Genomic DNA, 20524 nt, shown 5'->3' on the forward strand with positions numbered 1-20524 from the left:
TAAGGGAGCAGTTTCCGCATACCCAGGATACTCCAATAGATTGTTTGTTTGTGTGGGGTGGGAAGCAGGGAGTGTTGGACTGGACCATTTACACCTTTCATTTAGCATAAATGGCACTATTTACAGCTGCTAGACAAAAAATGCTCAGTATGCTCAGGGGTCTGGAAACAAAGCCCTATGAAGAGAGACTGAAAGAACTGGGCATGTTTAGCCTGGAGAAGAGAAGACTGAGGGGAGACATGAGAGCACGCTTCAAATACTTAAAAGGTTGTCACACAGAGGAGGGCCAGGATATCTTCTCGATCCTCCCAGAGTGCAGGACACGGAATAACGGGCTCAAGTTAAAGGAAGCCAGATTGCGACAGGATATCAGGAAAAACGTCCTGCCTGTTAGAGCAGTACGACAATGAAACCAGTGACGTAGGGAGGTTGTGGGCTCTCCCACACTAGAGGCCTTCAAGAGGCAGCTGGACAACCATCTGTCAGGGATGCTTTAGGGTGGATTCCTGCATTGAGCAGGGGGTTGGACTTGATGGCCTTGTAGGCCCCTTCCAACTCTGCTATTCTATGATTCTATGAATTTTGCCAGACGGCGTTTCCACTCCTGGTCTTCCTCAATGGCCAGTGTGCCAAGCTGATTAGTACCGTGGCCTAATTTTTCTCGGGACGGGCTTAAAAGTTCCAAACAATATAGATAATCAGATGTCACTTCCCACAAGATACGGTATAATTCCAAATATTCAAAGAAAGCCCAGAGACGGTATTCTAAACAGCATGATAATGCTGGTATTTACAGCTGCCGGTTGTTCTGCATGGGGATTTACGGACCATGAAAAGCTCTCGTTCTACTCAAAATGGCCGCCACAAGGAGAGCACCCTATGCCACAAAGAGCTGGTTAAGCATAGCGATCCACAAACCGGCATCCAGGGGCCGAGACGTCAAGTTTTGCTGGGTTTCGAGCCCCAAATGGTCCCTCATGCCATCCCTGCCCCTGACCTCAGGCCCTTCGAAACCTGGAGCCGGCCCTGTCTACCTCACGCTCTGCGTGTGCAGGTCCTTTAACGACTTCGTTCATGCCACTCTAGGCCGGATGAGCGGAAACCTCTTCGTTCTCCTAAACCCGGGCAAATTGAAGCATCTTCATTTATTTATGCTTCCTGAAATTGAAGAACCTGAAAAGAATATCTCTCCCTCTCTCTGTATTTGGATGGTTTTCTTTCATTGGTAGTATTAGTCTGTGAATGTGAGGTTGTGTTAATAAAGTCTTTCGACGTCATCCTCCTGCCTCTGACTTCAGTATAATAATTTCCAACTGCACTAGTAAGTGTTTTTCTTTATCAAATCAGTTAAGTCTGTAAGGGCCAAATCTTATAGATATTTAGGCAGAAAAAAAGTCTTACAACTCCCAGCATTCCCCAGCTACGCCATTCAGATGTTGTCTGTTTTATTTATCCATATAACAAACTAGTGGGACCTGACGCAAAATGTTCACTGTGCCAGCCATGCCCTCCTCCATAACGGTCTATTCCATTCCCTCGCCGTCCAGTTCTCTGGGTCCCCCACCCTCCATTCCATCACTTAGCATTTTGTGGCCATTGAACATATATATCTTCATTGGGCTGTTTGGGGATTTTCCCGAGACGAGTAACTTATTCCCACTCCATCTGACTCGGCCCTGTATTGGGCAAAAGGCAGGATACAAATAATAATAATAATAATAATAATAATAATAATAATAATAATAATAATAGCTTGTTTCCCTTACTAGAATGGGTGCATATCAGTGATTGACCTGACAGAGGGAGGATACAGAGGATTTAAGGACAGACCCCACTCAGTGATAGATTTTCAAATTCCAAGAGTATTTTAGGCTACAAGAAGTAGAGCTCTTTCTTCATGAGGCTTTTATTGTGCACTGGTGATTGCTCACTCACAGTAGTTTGCAAGTCCTTTATACAACAACACCATCATCCTTTCCACTGCTTTGCAACCATTCTCGCAGTTTCTTTCTTGATGAGGAAAGCCTTGACCAGATACAAAAGAGGGCAGGGCTCCTGCAGCTTTCACTGTAGTGATGAAGAGGGGATTTCACCAGGTGTTGCATGCATACAAATGGCAACTGATGAAATTCCCTTTTCTATACAACTGTTAAAGATACAGGAGCCCGGTCCCTCTTTCCATAGGGTCACCCTAAATAACAGCCATGTATTTGTGAGTGTGCATGATCCAAAGGAGATTCATATGAACATCAGAAGCACCATGCTGGATCGGACCAAGGGTCCATCAATCCCAGCATTCTATTCATGCAGGAGCCAACAAGCTGCCCAACGGAAACCCACACGCAGGCCACGGGTGCAACAGCACCCTCCCATCCATGTTCCCCAGCAACTGGTGTACATATACAATAAATAAATAAATAAACATATCTGAACAATTTGATGTTGAACATCTGTCAGGCTGAAGTCCGCATTGCAATTCAGAGAAGCTACCAGTGGTGGGCAGGGCCCAAATGCCAGCATATTTTCAATTAAAGCTCCCACTGCAATTAACTTGAGGATGTCGGGGGAATCCACCACAGAATCAAATGAGTTCACATTTTTTGAATACGACCTTTGGATTCTGCAGTGAACCGACTTCTCCCCAGTTGGGTGGATTCTGCCAACTTGCAGACTATTTTTATCTCCTTCCTCAAGATCAATAATCTATATATTAAATAAACTGTAATGTAATAGGAGGTAACGCAGAACTCTTGCAATTCATAATTTAATAAGCCATGGAGGGATGCAGTGGACAGGAGGACCCACACAGAACAATACAACCCACAACACAGATAACTCTAGAAAGTGAGTCAAACCGCAGACTACAGGCCAAGTCACAAATATGCATTTTCTGACCAGGGAATTCGGCTGGTGTAGGATGACCATATGGAAAGGAGGACAGGGCTCCTGTATCTTTCACAGTTGTATTGTGAAAGATATTGCTTCCTCTCTATTTGGCCCTGGTTAGGCCTCATCTAGAGTATTGTGTCCAGTTCTGGGCTCCACAATTCAAGAAGGACGCAGACAAGCTGGAGCGTGTTCAGAGGAGGGCAACCAGGATGATCAGGGGTCTGGAAACAAAGCCCTGTGAGGAGAGACTGAAAGAACTGGACATGTTTAGCCTGGAGAAGAAAAGATTGAGGGGAGACATGATAGCACTCTTCAAATACTTAAAAGGTTGTCACACAGAGGAGGGCCAGGATCTCTCCTCGATCCTCCCAGAGTGCAGGACACGGAATAATGGGCTCAAGTTAAAGGAAGCCAGATTCCAGCTGGACATCAGGAAAAACTTCCTGACTGTTAGAGCAGTACGACAATGGAATCAGTTCCCTAGGGAGGTTGTGGTCTCTCCCATACTAGAGGCCTTCAAGAGGCAGCTGGACAACCATCTGTCAGGGATGCTTTAGGGTGGATTCCTGCATTGAGCAGGGGGTTGGACTTGATAGCCTTATAGGCCCCTTCCAACTCTGCTATTTTATGATTCTATTAAAAGGGAATTTCAGCAGATGTCATTTGCATGCATGCAGCACCTGGTGAAACTCCCCCCTCATCACAACAGTGAAAGCTGCAGGAGCCCTGCCTAGAGTGACCAGATACAAAAGAGGGCAGGGATTAGATTCCGAAGTGGGATTAGATATCGCTCTAAAATTATCTTGAGGGAAGCTGAGATCCCTGCTAGTAGGAGAAATAGAAGCCGCAGTGTCAATTCTCCTTTAATAAACAAGTCAGCGTATTTGTACTGCTGTTATTACATTGCAGAGTTGGAGAACCAAACCGCAGGGCTTTTGTAAAGTAAAAGTGAACCCATTCTGACAGCCGTTTCCCCTGAAGATGTACAACTGAATGTGGAATGACATTTCTTCGTCTCTAGGACTTCTTGTTTGAGATACAGAGAGTATCATAGAATCATAGAATAGTTGAGTTGGAAGGGGCCTACAAGGTCATTGAGACCAACCCCCTGCTCAATGCAGGAATCCACCTCAAAGCATGCCTGACAGATGGCTGTCCAGCTGCCTCTTGAAGGCCTCTAGGGTGGGAGAGCCCACAACCTCCCTAGGGAACTGATTCCGTTGTCGTACTGCTCTAACAGTCAGGAAGTTTTTCCTGATGTCCAGCTGGAATCTGGCTTCCTTTAACTTGAGCCCGTTATTCCGTGTCCTGCACTCTGGGAGGATCGAGAAGAGGTAGGGTAGGGTAGAAGAGTAGCGTGGCCTGGGCTGTGTTAAGGCCAGCTGATGCCCCAAGCACAGCCCAATAATGGTGCCCCTTTGGCCCCTTCAATAATAATAATAATAATAATAATAATAATAATAATAATAATAATGATATATTTATTTGTTACCCACCTCTCCCTCTGGATCAAGGCAGGGTACAACACAAATAAAAACACCATAAAATACATAAAACTAATTCAAACATTTAAAACCAGTGCATCATTAAAATGGCTTAGCCGGCAAGACATTAAGACTCTATAAGTGCTGAATGTGAAATAAGACATTAAAAACCCAGTTTTCTTCAAGGCCACCCCCCACGCCAGAACACACAACTCCGTTAAATATAAACTGCTTTTTGTTATATTTATTTAACACTAAATAGCAGCAAGCAATATAAGCCAATGATTTACTTATAACTAGGGCAACAGGAAAACAAAAACAAATTTTCATCACTGTTTTATGCATTTTTTAATAAAACTGTTGTAAGGGGGAAAATGCAAATGCAAAAAAAAAAACCTATTGAAAATGATTTTCAGTCACCCTCCAAAAGATTATATGGTAGGATACCGGTAGTCTGTGACTCCTCTTTCCCTTGGTGCCCTAAGCACGTGCTTATGTTGCTTAAAGTTTAATCCAGGGCTGAGCATAGCTTCCTATGAAATATGGTCTGTTTGTTTGCTTGTGTAAAGAACTGGAGATCCCAGGAAATGAACTTGGTGTCCTTTTGTATGCAGATGTGAAAAGTCAGACAAATTCTGGTGTTGGTAAAAATTCTAATCTTTAATTAATTCCCCTCCCCCCCCTTCAGTACGCTCTACGCATTTCGGATAAAAAAATCCTTCCTCAAGAGCTACAAATACGAGATAAATACAAAATAAGTTCTCACAAAAGGCAACACCCATGCCTATGAGACAGTACGCTCTAGGTGTTTCGCAGGGTTTTTTTTTTTAGTGTGCAGTTGGACACAAAATGTGCAGATGGAAATACAATGTGGAGTTGAAAAAAGTGGCGAAAAAAATAAGACACGTGTTATGTCTTATGTGTTCATTCTTTATATGAGAAAGCTCTGCCTGATGCCTGAGCAACACCTGGCAAAAATGTGCTTTTTGGACCTACAGGACAGGGAGGGCTGGGTGCGTACTGGCAGAAGTTTGATGTCATCCTATTCACCTCTCTCAGTCACAACCTTACACATCCTACCTGTTCGCCAAATCCGTGATATAATATTCAGTAATGATATTGGGATCGACCTTGAACAGGTTAGGAAATGTAAGTTGGCCATCTGGTATCCTAAGTTCAAGCAGGACCACAAAATGGCTTCATATCTCAAGGAATTAACCTTTTCCCCTGTCAAGCGAGCGTTTACGCAATTAAGATTTCAACAGATGCCTACGGAACTCCTGAAGGGGAGACATGGTAACTGTCCCGTAAGTGAGCTTTTATGCATATGCGGAGCAGGCCAAGTTGAGGACTTGGCTCATTATGTTCTTCACCGCCGCTTTTATAAATCACCACGGACCAAATTCATCCTCCCCTTTCTAAACTTCCTTGAAGGCCACACGGAAGAGTTCAAAATCAGGTGGTCGCTGGCAGACACAGACAACTTTGTAAGCTGCAGGGGTGGCCTTATTTGCCCTAGCAGCATTAAAGTTAAGGAGAGCTTTTGTGGCAGGTCTGGATTCTGACCTTGGGTAAGGTAGACAATACCACAAAGAGTATGGCATTGATTCAAGATAACGTGTTTTATTGCTGCTCTATTTTGCTTAATGTGCTAACTTGTTCTACCGTTTCAACGGTTTTAATCAGATTAATGTTTTAATGTTTTATGATGTTGTGATGGCCATTGGCTACAAACAATAAAGACATGAATGAATGTCTTATGTGTTTATTAAGAACTTAACAATAGACAAAGTCAGGGATAGTATGTCAGACAAATTATTTAAGGATGCAGGTGAAAAAGCCCTTGACAGTGTGACTGATGTTGTTGGGTCCTGTGACAGGGTTGCCTGAATAGATGTGTGGGGGCAGAGTTGACACTTGTGTCTATTGCAGGGTCTGGTCCGTCTTTGTCTCTGTCCTGCGGACTGTTGCTGGTTAGCATCTGCTTCAGGTTGGGAGGTTGTCTGGAGGCCAGGACTGGTCTGCCTCCCAAGGCTTGTGGGAGCAAAGTGATGGGTTGGAGTTCCCTGATGATCCGTTGCCGTGGTTTCAACTGGGGGCTGTAGGTGACAAGCAATGGTGTACTTCTCTGGGTCTGTCGTCCTTCCTGGGTATCCGTATGGCCCTGTCAATCATGTCTTTAAGTTTAAGGTGCTGCTAGTGTTGGTGATAATTTGTCCAGTCGTGAAAGAGAAATAATGTGTTTGGCTTGACCAAGTGGGGAGGGTATCTGACAGGGCATTTGTGCAGTTGGAAAATTTGCTTTTTTTAAAAAAAAACCTGGCATTTCAGATTAAAAAAAACCCCTTTCTCAGGAGCTACAAATACAAGATAAATACAAAATAAGCACTAATGAAAGGCTACATCCATGCCTATGAGACGTTAAATGTGCTGTTACACAATTAATAACATTGTACATTGTGATGACCAAATACACACACACACAAGACAAAAACCAAATTGACTGACCTGAAGTAACACGAGCTGTTAAAATATATAACAAAAAAAAAAATCCTCAGCTTTTTTCGGGCAGACCGCCGAGGTCTGCGTTATCTGGAAAACTCCTACTTGTGCTCAACTGTCAAAACGCTGCCACTGCAACTCGTATGCGCTTCGCCAACCACATTGACTCCGTGCATATGCTCGTAAATCCATGTTCGTGGAGACACAGCGCCACCACATGGCTTCACCATTTTTCTTGGCTTCCCTTCTAGCATTTGTGCGTTACTCCCTTTCAGGATATCTTGGGACTGAAGGCGTGTTTTGAGTGACAGCTCTTTTAGAATGTTTTAAATTTGTGTTGTTGTTTTTTTAAATAAATGAATTAGGGCGCAATCCTGTGCATGGTTAGACAGCAAAAAAGTCCTCCAACTCCCAGCGTTCCCCAGCCAGCCCATGGTTTCAGTAAACTGCCCTGAAAACTTTGCTGAAAGTTTTTGTGAACCGCCCAGAGAGCTTCGGCTATTGGGCGGTACAGAAATGCAATCAATCAATCAATCAATCAATCAAATTAAAATGATCCCTTCTCTCCCCCTTCACCTTTTTCCCAGTCAAAACGAGAGAAAATGTTTTTAAAAAATAAAAATAAAATGTAACAAATAACTAGGGTGACCATATGAAAAGGAGGACAGGGCTCATGTATCTTTAACAGTTGTACTGAAAAGGGAATTTCATTTGTATGAAATTTGTGTCATTTGTGTCATTTGTATATATGGGGAACCTGGTGAAATTTCCTCTTCATCACAACAGTTAAAGCTGCAGGTGCCCTGCCCTCTTTTAAATCTGGTCACTCTAGTATAGCTCTTGCACCTTAACTGTTGTGATGAAGTGGGAATTTCAATAGGATCTCCATATATACAAATGACACCTGCTGAAATTCCCTTTTCTATGCAACTGTTAAAAGATACAGGAGTCCTGTCCTCCTTTTCATAGGGTCACCCTAAACTAACACCATGTTAAAACAATAGTTTAAAAAGTCCGAGTGAATAAAAACAGCTTTGCCTGTCATCGAGAGGATAATTTTGTGAACCGCCGAGAGAGCTTCGATTATTGGGTGGCATAAAAATGCAATAAATAAATAATAAATCATAGAATCCTAGAATAGCAGAGTTGGAAGGGGCCTACAAGGCCATCGAGTCCAACCCCCTGCTCAATGCAGGAATCTACCCTAAAGCATCCCTGACAGATGGTATGCTAGCGCTAGACACAGAGGGCCTCCTAGGGGAGCGAATTCCACATGAAGGATGCCACCTCATCTCTCTGGTTGCCATTCGCCTTACTTCAGATGGTAGAGTTACCTAGAGGAGAGACCCCTGCGTTACGCACAGGTTGATATTAGGTAGGTGTTCCTTCAGGTAAGTGAGTCTAAAATTCATAAAGTGTCTTAAAGGCAAGTACCAGCACTTTTAATTCTGCTTGGAAACTGACTGGGATCCTGTAGCAATGCTATGTGTGCCCCCCCCCCCACAAGCCAGTCCAATTAATTTAAACAACCTGCAATTTCTGAACAATCTTCAAGGGCTGCCCCAAGTTCAGAGCATTATGGTAGTCAATCCAAGGTGACCCCGGCGTGCATAACTGTGGCCAGGCTTTCTTTGTCCAGGAAGCCACAGCTGACACACCTGAGTCTTAAGTCATATGGTGTTTTAAAAGCAAGCGTCAGCACTTCTAATTGTGCTTGGAAGCAGACTGGGAGCCAGTAACATTATTTCAATATCAGTGCTGTGTTACGTTACCTGCAGCTGGTCCCAGTATTTTGAACCAACTGAAATTTCTGAATAATCTTCAAAGGCAGCCCCAGGTATAATGCCTTACAGTAGTCAATCCGAGGCAACCAGGGCATGGATAACTGGGGCTAGGCCATCTCTGTCTAAGTTGGCAAAAGACATTCATTGCCATAGAGTGGCCTCCTCCAGCTGATTTGGACTACAAGCCCCAAAATTCCTGACCATTGCCCATACTAACGGGGCTGATGGGAGCTGAAGCCCAGCAGCCTCTGAAGGGCACCAGGTTGGGGAAGAAAGAGTATCCTAGAGGCGACCTGGCCTTCCAGTAACAAAGCAAAACCAATATCGGGCCCAGTCGAGCTCTGGGTGTAAAAGAAAAAAAAATAATCCTTTGCTTCCAGAGGAGAAGTCACTCTAAGGTTAAAACGAGCGAGTCCCCATTGCTAGAGCGGCATCTGAAGGAGGGATTTGTGAATGGGAACAGCCGCATCCTGCCCCACCCCCTCCGGTGGGAAGGGATGCTTGATTCCTGTGGGTCCCCCCCCCCAATACGCTGCCTGATCCACGCGCGCGCCCGCCCCTCCCCTGCAATCCATCCATTGATCTGGTGAGTGCAAAGTGCATATAGGTTGGGGAAAGGGGCAGGAAAGGGGGGGGGTTTCTCCTTTGCACGTGCTCGAGAGGTGAAGGCCAGGCGGGGAAGGGAGACAAAAGGCAGTTGCAGACAGGGCCGGTGCCAGACTATTTTGCGCCCTAGGCAAGGTGAGCTACTTTCACACACACTCACTCACTTAAAAAAAAATGCCAACTTTGATTTTTAAGAACATATGTTTCTTGAAAAAAATAAGAAGCACAAAATTTGAAACTGCTAAATTTGTTTTAAAGTGCAAGGAATACGTCATGCCCATTATAGCAAACAAATTGGAAAGGAATGTCTATGGGTCTAAAATGCATTATTTAATAGGAATATCACCTCTAAATCATCCCAACTCACACACATGCGCACGCACACACTCAGCATCACTCACTCCAAACAAACACACACATGAACACATGCATTCACTCAAAGACCCCATGCAGCCCGTTCACCCATACATTCTCTCTCTCTCTTCCAGGCGCGTTCCAGAAGTCCGAACATGAAGCTGCCCCACCCCCACCCCAGCGTCCCTGGCTTCGCTTCGGCTGGGCAGGCGCACCATCTCGCCCACCCAGGCCCAGCTGAATCCTCGGGCCGGGCCAGCTCACAGCCAATGCTCATGAGTGCTGCGCTGCACCCGGCGCCCCTTCCAACTCTGCTATTCTATGATTTCGGCTGGGATGTTAAGCCAGGAGGCCCCTACAACACATCCCAGTGGAAATAGCTCGGGCCGTTCATAGAATCATAGAATAGCAGAGTTGGAAGGGATCTACAAGGCCATCGAGTCCAACCCCCTGCTCAATGCAGGAATCCACCCTAAAGCATCCCTGACAGATGGTTGTCCAGCTGTCTCTAGAGTGGGAGAGCCCACGACCTCCCTAGGTAACTGATTCCATTGTCGTACTGCTCTAACAGTCAGGATGTTTTTCCTGATGTCCAGCTGGAATCTGGCTTCCTGTAACTTAAACAAACTCTGGGTTTGTTTAAGAACATAAGAAGAGCCCTGCGGCTGGATCAGACCAGGGGTCCATCTCGTCCAGCACTCTGTGCTGACAGTGGCCAACCAGCTGTCAACCAGGGACCCAGAAGCAGGACATGGTGCAACAGCACCCTCATACCCATGTTCCCCAGCAAATGCTGCACTGTACATAGACTTACCTCCTCTGGTACTACCCGTACACTGCGCTCAACATCCAAGGTCCTCCTCCGGGTGCCTACTCCGAGGGAAGCTCGTAGGACCATCACTAGGATTGCACCCTACGTGAATATTGGAGAAGGGATAGAAATTAAAGGAATAACTTTATTGATGCCCCAATGGGAAGTCCATATGCAGGTCATGAGTGCAACTGCTCCCTCCCACCCATGTTCCCCAGCAACTGGTGCATATAGTCTTACTGCCCCTGTTGGAGGAAGCACACAGCCATCAGGACTATTAGCCCTTGATAGCCTTCTCCAGGAATTTATCTAGAACTCTGTTTCTTTCTCTTTTTTTAGTAATTATTTTAATATTGTGGTTTTATTCTTGGCTCACTGCTCTGAAATCTTTGGATGTGAAACGGTATATAAAAATTGTCTAGAATCATCGAAAAGTTGAGCTGGAAGGGGCCCATAAGGCCATCAAGTCCAACCCCCTAATGAAAAAATGCACCTCTCCCCTCCCACCCTTTAAAGCCATCCAAATTGGTGGCCTTCTCGACATCTTGCAAGAAGTGAATTTTACATCCGTTGGAACGAGTTTCAAACCGGTTTACCCTGTGGAGAACAGAGCCAGGGCGGTTCTGGCGAAGGGCTTTGGGGTGAAAGAAAGAAAGGGTGAAGGAAGGGAAAGGGAGTTGTACAGCCTTCTCTAACCTGGTGCCCTCTGATTTGGACTACAACTCCCATCATCCCTGACTATTGGCCACACTGGCTGGTGGCTGATGGGAGTTGTAGTCCAAGTCATCTGGAACACGTCACGTTGGGGACGGCTGGGGTCGTGTATGCATGGGGGCGGTTGTTAGGAGTGGAGCAGTGAGAGAGAGGGTATGTCAGCCTTCATGTGTGGCTGTGGACCAGCCTTTGCCTCTTAAGTGGGGGAAATCACCGTCTGCCCCCCATTCCTGATCTCTACTTCCTCTCTCTTGAGTCCTTCGCCTTCGTTTGTTTTGCTTACAGGAAGACATCGCTGGGTTCCGTCATCTGTCAGGGATGGTTTAGGGTGGATTCCTGCATTGAGCAGGGGGTTGGATTCGATGGCCTTGTAGGCCCCTTCCGACTCTGCTATTCTATGATTCTATGATCCAGTTTTTCCAAGCCAAGCCTCTTCCTGCTTGATGAATGTTAGTTGTGCTGTAGGGCCCTCTTCCTCCTCCTCTCCCTTGTATTGAGAAGAAAATTGTCAGCGGATTGCAGAGATCCTTCACTTCTGAGCTGGAGCAAGGATCGAAGATGGAAGAGCGAAACACGGCTGCCCTCGAAGCAGGAAGAGGTCCCTGTGCCACCCAGGCTTGGAGCAGCGGGAAATTCTGGGGAAAAACAGTGCAGAAGGCCCTGGATGGCGAAAACCTCGGCTCCGACGGACAGCGCCGGATCTTCCGGCAGTTCCGCTACCAGGAGGCCGAGGGCCCCCGAGCGGTTTGCAGCCACCTCCACGATCTCTGCCGTCGGTGGCTGAAGCCGGAGCGACACACCAAGGCTCAGATCCTGGACCTGGTGATCTTGGATCAGTTCCTGGCTGTCCTCCCACCGGAGATGGCAAGCTGGGTGAGGGAATGTGGGCCGGAGACCAGTTCCCAGGCGGTGGCCCTGGCAGAAGGCTTCCTCCTGAGCCAAGCAGAGGACGGAAGTCGAAGACAGCAGGTGAGAGCATTTATTATTATTGTTGTTGTTGTTGTTGTTATTATTAGCATTTTTCTGCAGCTGAAACTCTCCCCATGGCCTGAGTTCGATCCCAGCGGAAGCTGGTTTCAGGCAGCCGGCTCAGGTCGACTCAGCCTTCCATCCTTCCGAGGTCGGTAAAATGAGCACCCGGTTAGCTGGGGGAAAGATAATAATGGCCGGGGAAGGCAACGGCAAACCACCCTGCTATAAGGCCTGCCAAGAAAACGTCAGCGAAAGCTGCCAAGCTTTCTGCCAAGAGTCAGAAATGACTCAGTGCTTGCACGAGAGGTTCCTTTCCTTCTTTCCAATAGCTGAAGCTCCCTGATCATTTCAAGGGGCCAAAATGTGAGCCAAAACTCCCAGCTAGATTTGCCTAGGCCTTACGGTCAGCTTCTTGGTGCCATCTTGAGATGTCTGTTGGATGAGCTGAAAAGACTGGGGCTGTATGATTTTATTTCTACGTCACCCTGAGATCCCAGTGATATAGGGATGTTTTAATAATAAATAAATAAATAAATAAATAAATAAATAAAACTCTCCTGATTGAGCTCTGTCAAGCTCCCTTTCTGAGTGTCATCCGTGAGACACTTTTATTTCAGTGGGCATTTAATTGCTCAGTATTACATATTGTAAATCTCAAATATTTCTGTTGCCAGATTTAACAGCTTTTAAAGGTATTTCTTAGGGTGACCCTATGAAAAGAAGGACCGTGCTCCTGTATCTTTAACAGTTGCATGGAAAAGGGAATTTCAACAGGTGTCATTTGTGTATATGGAGAACCTGGTGAAATCCCCTCTTCATCACTACTGTTAAAGCTGCAGGAGCTATACTAGAGTGACCAGATTTAAAAGAGGACGGGGACCTGCAACTTTAACTGGTGTGCTGAAGAGCTAATTTCACCAGGTTTCCCATATATACAAATGACACCTGCTGAGATTTCCTTTTCAATACACCTGTTAAAGATGCAGGAGCCCGGTCCTCCTTTTCATAGGGTCACCCTATATTTCTGCTGTTGGTGTTGTTTTTAATGCTGGTTAACTTATGGGCTGCCTTTTGCTGCTTTTATCTAATTTTCATGGCTGAGCTTGTATCGCTCCTTCTAACAGCAAACCCAAGTGGTGAGCAGCAGTAGAACTGGATCCAAACTGGGTCACTGAGAAACAAGAGGGAGGTATGAGCACTTGCTTCTGGGAACCCTGAGTATCATTTTTTTAAAAAAAGAAGAAGTGAGCAAACCCCTTCCGCCTGTTCCAAAAAAAAAAAAAAAAAAGCCCAATGAGGAGCAGATATACTCACTAACTACAGAATGGAGCTGTTCGTACATCATCATCATCATCATCATCATTATTATTATTATTATTATTTCTTTACTGCTTCTCCATTTTGATTGAGGCGGAGAACAACAGTAAATATACAATAGATAAAACTGAAGTAAGAACATCATATACATTGTTAAAACAGCCTAAAAACATTCTAAAAACATCCTAAAACTCCACTGGATAGAATCATAGAATCATAGAATAGCAGAGTTGGAAGGGGCCTACAAGGCCATCTAGTCCAACCCCCTGCTCAATGCAGGAATCCACCCTAAAGCATCCCTGACAGATGGTTGTCCAGCTGCCTCTTGAAGGCCTCTAGTGTGGGAGAGCCCACAACCTCCCTAGGTAACGGCATGTACTGCAGCCTTTTTGAATATTCAATCCCCAATTGGACGTTGCTATGTGATGTCCAAACCCAGACACTATAGGTTAATCCTGGGTTAACCCAGTTTCCCAATTGGAGGTTATCTGTGGGTTGTTTAACCCATGGTTAACACATAGTGTCTGGGTTCGCATGTCACAGAGCAACCTCTGATTGGGCTGGTCGGGAGTCGAATATTCAAAATGGCCTCCAAATGTGCCCGGTGTGCATCACAGCAAATCGTGAATCGATTAACCTATGATTTGCTGCCATTATGTGCAAACTGGGTCTAGGTCGAACAGTTTGTTGGGCAGGGGAAGTGTGAAATGCCCTGCTTGGAGGAAATGGCTGCCTGGAACCCTGAAATGGACTAATAATAATAATAATAATAATAATAATAATAATAATAATAATAATAATAATTTTTATTGCTGGTCCTAAGTTGATCATTGTGCTCTATATTTCTATTTTCCACCATATCATTAGAATCTTTCTGTTTTGATTTGTTGCGCTTTTAGTGGATTACTGGATCATTGTTTTAAATTGTACGTCGCTTTGAGAGTCCCAGTGGGAAGAGAAGTAATTTATCAATGCGTCTAATAAATCATGAAAATAATTTACCTTTCACGTTGCTAGCCCCTTTGGACACATTGGTGGAACAGCAGCATAGAAGGCCAAAGTTATTATTAAAGACCTCTACCAGCTGCGTAGCTTTTGTGGGAAATCGTTCAAAAATGGATCAATGCCTCCATGTCTTTGTGCCGTTCCTGTTCGAATCCCTCTCTTCATTCCCTGTACGGGAAATTGATGATTATTTTACATGCAGGGCTTGCTAGCGGACGGTGCTTCTGATTTCCCTGAGGCAAAGGTGGCCCTGGCGGACACCAGGCAGAGACCGCTGTTCAGGTGGATCGTGCAGGAGGATAACAGAGGTCCCACCTTGCCAGGTAAGGGCAAAAGGGGCAGATTTAAAGGTTCATAAAATCATATAATAGTAGAGTTGGAAGGGGCCTATAAGGCCATCCAGTCCAACCCCCTGCTCAATGCAGGAATCCACCCTACAGCATCCCTGACAGATGGTTGTCCAGCTGCCTCTTGAAGGCCTCTAGTGTGGGAGAGCCCACAACCTCCCTAGGTAACTGGTTTCATTGTCGTACTGCTCTAACAGTCAGGAAGTTTTTCCTGATGTCCAGCCGGAATCTGGCTTCCTGTCACTTGAGCCCATTCTTCTGTGTCCTGCACTGTGGGAGGATCGAGAAGAGATCCTGGCCCTCCTCTGTGTGACAATCTTTTAAGTCTTTGAAGAGTGCTCTCATGTCTCCCCTGAGTCTTCTCTTCTCCAGGCTAAACATGCCCAGTTCTTTCAGTCTCTCCTCATAGGGCTTTGTGTCCAGACCCCTGATCATCCTGGTTGCCCTCCTCTGAACACGCTCCAGCTTGTCTGCGTCTCCCAACTATGCTTAAAATCCCTGGCAGTGGTGTAGTGGGGGCTGAGCTCGCAGGGGTGCAGCACTTGCAGTTTTGTATTTGCAGGGTCACATGAATGCAGCGGCCAGATTGATAACCGGAACCAGAAGGTTCGAGCATATAAGACCCACTCCGGCCTGCTTGCATTGGCTGCCTGTACATTTCTGAGCCTGATTCAAGGTGCTGGTTTTAACCTATAAAGCCCTACACGGCTTGGGACCACAAGACCTGATGGAACGCCCCTCCCGACATGAACCTCCCCGTACACTGCGCTCAACATCTAATGTTTATGAAGGATGCGACATTTCCCACCCAGATTTCTGTCATTCACAGGTGTTGGATGGTCTCTGGCAAGGACTACGGTGTCACCTCTTTGTGGTGGTGGAATGGAGCCAGCTTCCGTGCAGCCAGATCAGGTAGGGGAGAGATCAGTGGGGAGGCGGGTTGGGGAAAACCTGGATCCTTCAACCTCCCGCATGCCTCCCTGGGCTTCAAAGAATCCATCCCCTTTGCTGCACCTTGTGCTGAAGCTTCCCGCTAGGAAAACTTCAAATGCTATTGTTCTAAGTATGCATTTCATATAATTATGGCGTTGGAATGAACCGCAAAGATAATCTAGTCCAACCCTCTGCAGTGTGCAGGAAACCCAATTAAACCATCCGTGAGAAGTGGCTGTCCACCCTCTTCTTAAAAACCTCCAGAGATGAAGAACCCATAATCTCCATAGGTAAAATGTTCCACTGTTGTACAGATCTTACCATCAAGAAGTTTTTCCTTATATTTAATTGAAATCTAGGTAGCTGTAACTTATACCCATTATTTTGGGCCCTACTTTCTGTAGCCACGGAAAATAGCTCTTGACCATCGTCCCCCTTTTATGTATCTGAACACTGCTAACATGTCTCCCCTCAGTCTTCTTTTCTCCAGACGGAACATCCCTAGTTCCTTCAGCCTGCCCTCAAGTCCCTGTATCATCTTTGTTGCCCTCCTCTGAACCTGTTCTAACCTGTTGATGTCCTTTTGGAAATCTGGTGCCCAGAATCGTACCCAGTACTCCAGGTGTGGTCTCACTAGTGCCAAATAGTGATCAGCTCATAGCCTGTTCTGGACGGGGTTGTACTCCCTCTAAAACAGCCTTCCTCAACCTGGGGCGCTCCAGATGTGTTGGACTGCATCTCCCAGAATGCCCCAGCCAGAGCTGGCTGGGGCATTCTGGGAGTTGTAGTCCAACACATCTGGAGCGCCCCAGGTTGAGGAAGGCTGCTCTAAAAGATCAGGTTCGTGGTTTGGGGGTACTTAGGGTGGCCATATGAAAAGGAGGACAGGGCTCCTGTATCTTTAAGTTGCATAGAAAAGGGAATTTCAGCAGGTGTCATTTGTATGCATGTTGCACCTGGTGAAATTTCCTCTTCATCACCACAGTTAAAGCTGCAGGAGCTATACTGCAGCTATACTGTGACCAGATTTAAAAGAGGGCAGGGCACCTGCAGCTTTAACTGTTGGATGAAAAGGAAATTTCCCCAGGTTCTCCATATATACAAAAAACACCTGCTGAAATTCCCTTTTCAATACAACTGTTAAAGATACAGGAGCCCTGTCCTCCTTTCCATATGGTCACCCTAGGGGTACTCCTAGATCCATCATTGTCACTGGAGGCCCAAGTGGCCACGGCGGCTCGGAGTGCCTTTTACCTGCTTTGGCTGGTTCTCCAGATACAGCCTCTTCTGGACAGGGATAGCTTGGCCACGGTGGTACGGGCATTAGTTATCTCAAGACTGGATTACTGCAATGCGCTCTACGTGGGGCTGCCCTTAAGACTGCTCTGGAAGCTGGAGCTAGTGCAGAACGTTGCAATTCGGCTGTTCAAGAGCTGCCTCTTTTCAGCATGTAACACCTTTGCTGTGGGAATCGCACTGGCTACCTGGCCAGGTTTAAGGTTCTTATACTTGTGTACAAAGCCCTAAATAACTGGGGACCAGGATACCTGAGAGAGCACCTTCTCCCCTATCAACCTGCCCAATCACTGAGGTCGTCGGAGGGCATGCTCCTGTTGGTTCCATGTGAACCTGTGGCCCGATTGGAATCCACCAGGAGAAGAGCCTTTAGTGTGGTGGCCCCTTCTCTGTGGAACTCCCTGCTCCTGGAGGTCAGGCAGACACCAACACTAGGCTGCTTCCGGCGCCTCCTGAAAACATCTGTTTCAAGAAGCCTTCTCCAACTGACTAGCCGCTGTTTTTTTCTGGCTCCTTTGTTTTTCTGGCCTAGTTCTCCCACACAAATTTTGTATATTTGTTTTTGAACGTTCAGTGTTTTCAATGTTAGCATTGTTTTTAACAGAGCAGTTTGGGGCAGTTTGGCTATGGGGCGGTATATAAATGTAAATAATAATAATAATAATAATAATAATAATAATAATAATTTGAGCAATTTTAATAAGCTTTCTAAATCTTCCTTCTTTTACTGTTTATACCTAAGTTCACTGCTCTGGAATCTGCGTTACGTAACTGAGCGGTATATAAATATTGTAAATAAAAAATAAAATTAAAAAATAAGTATAGAGGCATTAATCAGCCCACCTTTCCACAGGACCATCTCTTCCTACCTCGGCTTTCTGGTCTTTTGGGATTGTTCCTATCCCTTGGCGGAGAAACCGTTTTCTTTTTCTCTTTCCAGGGTCCAGTGACCTTCGAGGACGTGTCTGTGTACTTCACGGAGGAGGAGTGGGCGCTGCTGGATCGAGGCCAAAGAGCCCTGCAGTGGGAAGTCATGGCGGAGAATTATGGGACCCTCACCGCCCTGGGTAAGGCTTCCTCTTCTCCTAGGCTGAGACCGTTGCTCTACAAAGGCTCTAAAGAATAATAATTGCTTTTATCATGCTGTATTAGAGCATCCTCTATCATCTACAATTCTGCCAAAAGTTGAAAAGAAATCCCACTATAGAGAACAGAGCAATAGTGGCCTTATGTTAGAACTTCCTTAGTATTGGCGGAAGTCTAAATTTGTGTGTTCTTAAAGAACAATATTATGGACCATTCTTTAATGGTAGAGAGCAATAACATTGTGAATTACTTTATTCATTAATAAACTAGGAGTGGTGGAGGGATAAACTGAACAAGACTTCTTGGAGACTTCTTATCAATTGTCAACAGAAAAAAACATAACTGTCATCAGAGAGAGCAGTTAGAACCAGGAAGCCCGCCTGAGAATGGAATCATGGGACACGCATAGAATCTTCAGTTCAAAAGAGATATTCTCAGGCTGAGTTTCTTGGACACTTGATGTTGATTACATCTGACACTTAGATGGCAACAGACTTCGCTGTGGTGGTAAAAGTAGTAATCATTTTTAAAGTGGCATTTTGTTTTATATCTTTTACTGTTCACCGCTCTGGAATTTGTTGTGATGTGGATGGGAATATAAATGTTGTAAATAAAGGAAGTGTGTACTGAGAAATAGGGATCAGCCTTAGGTGACCCAGTGGCTTTCGTGGCTTAGAGGAATGCTGAACCACTCCGTGTCTCTCCACGGATCAAGTCCAGTATTCTAAGTTAATGCCCCTCGACAAAGGGCTATTTCTCATGTGGCTGCATCCATCTTCCATTCTTCTGTGGAAAACACTTGCTAATAGGGTTTGTTCCCTGAGCTGAAGCTCCGTTTCTCCTTTAGGATCTCACCTGTTTTCTCTCTTTATTCCAGCAAGTGATGTCTGGGGGAGCAAGAATGATGAAGGACCACATGGAGCATCCTTACAAAGAGCCAGATGTTCAGAGGAGGAGCAGAGAATGGCTCCTGAGACTGAAGTCAAACAGAAAAGAAGAAACCCTTCATTTTCTTCTGAAGGCACTAGCTTCTGTGAAATGCCAATCCCAGAAACAACGCGCCACGGCGATGGTTCCTTTGCTTCGCAAGAGGATCTGTATTTCGATGAAACAGAAATCCCAGAAGAAAGAAATGAAGGGAAGAAAAAGATTAGGTGCGACGTGTGTGGGAAAAGCATCAGTAAGTCTCACCTTAATGAACACAAACGAATTCACACGGGGGAGAAACCGTATAAATGCACCGAGTGCGGAAAGAGCTTTTGTCGGAGGGAACACCTGACTTCACACCAAAGAACCCACATGGAGGAGAAACCGTATAAATGCTTGCAGTGCGGGAAGAATTTCAGGCATCGGAAAAATCTTACCTCCCATCAAAGCATACACACCAGGGAGAAGCTGTGTGAATCCCCAGAGGGTGGGAAAAGCCTGCCTTTACGTCACAGCAGCCACCCAGAGGAGAAGCCATTCAAATGCTCCGAGTGCGGAAAGAGCTTCAGTCGCACAACGGACCTCAGGTCACATCAGAGGATCCACACGGGGGAGAAGCCGTATATGTGTGCATTGTGTGGGAAAAGCTTTACCCACAGCCGAAGCCTCAGCTCCCATAAAATCACCCATACTGAGGAAAAGCCATTTAAGTGCTCCGAGTGCGGTAAGAGCTTCAGTCGCAACACAAGCCTTACTATACATCAGAGAATCCACACAGGGGAGAAGCCGTTTACCTGTTCTCTGTGTGGAAAGAGCTTCAGCCACAGAAGGAGCCACGCCATCCATCTAAAAGTCCACGCAGGGGAGAAGCCGTTCACATGCTCGGACTGTGGCAAATGCTTCATCGGGATTTCCTACCTGAAGACACATCAAAGAATCCACACAGGGGAAAAACCGTACACATGCACGGTGTGTGGGAAAAGCTTCCGGTGGAGCACCCATTTTAAAGAACATAAAAAAACCCACACAGAGGAGATTCCCGTGTCTCCTAAAAACGGCTGGATTGTGGAAAGGACTCCCGGCGGAGCACAGGTCTCAGGAGATTCGTTCTCAGGAGAAAGCATTTGCATAGAGTAGAGCTTTTCTGATGAATCCAACTGTACTAACCAGCAAAGAATTCATGGGGGCGGGGGGGGGAGAGCACATGAACATTAAAAAATGTGGCAGAAACTCCCCATCAGCATGCAAACAGTATTATAAAAAGAATGAGTAAGTGTGATAAAAAAAACTAGAGTTGGACAACATCTTTTGAGTAGAGTTTCTTCTGGTCACCTGTGGTGCATACACCTTATCTCCCAGTGACCACGTGGTTCTACACTTCCACAGATCCATGCGTACAGCTGTCATTGTAGGCCAAGGAATCTTTGAATGTTGAAACTGGTCTCAAAAAACCATAGAATAGCAGAGTTAGAAGGGTCTATAAGGCCATCGAGTCCA

General features: G+C 45.7%; 1 protein-coding gene across 1 annotated transcript; it reads left to right on the forward strand.

Moving 5' to 3' along the window:
• Positions 1-11702: 11702 nt before the first annotated feature.
• Positions 11703-20220, forward strand: LOC134395731 (zinc finger protein 436-like). Its single transcript, XM_063121895.1, has 5 exons — positions 11703-12113; positions 14641-14761; positions 15615-15697; positions 17955-18081; positions 18978-20220. The coding sequence occupies exons 1-5, from the start codon at positions 11703-11705 to the stop codon at positions 20162-20164; spliced, it is 1929 nt and encodes a 642-aa protein (XP_062977965.1). The 3' UTR covers positions 20165-20220.
• The last annotated feature ends 304 nt before the right edge of the window (positions 20221-20524 follow it).

The sequence above is a fragment of the Elgaria multicarinata genome, chromosome 3, assembly GCF_023053635.1.
Source record: "Elgaria multicarinata webbii isolate HBS135686 ecotype San Diego chromosome 3, rElgMul1.1.pri, whole genome shotgun sequence".
Classification (NCBI taxonomy): Eukaryota; Metazoa; Chordata; class Lepidosauria; order Squamata; family Anguidae; genus Elgaria; species Elgaria multicarinata.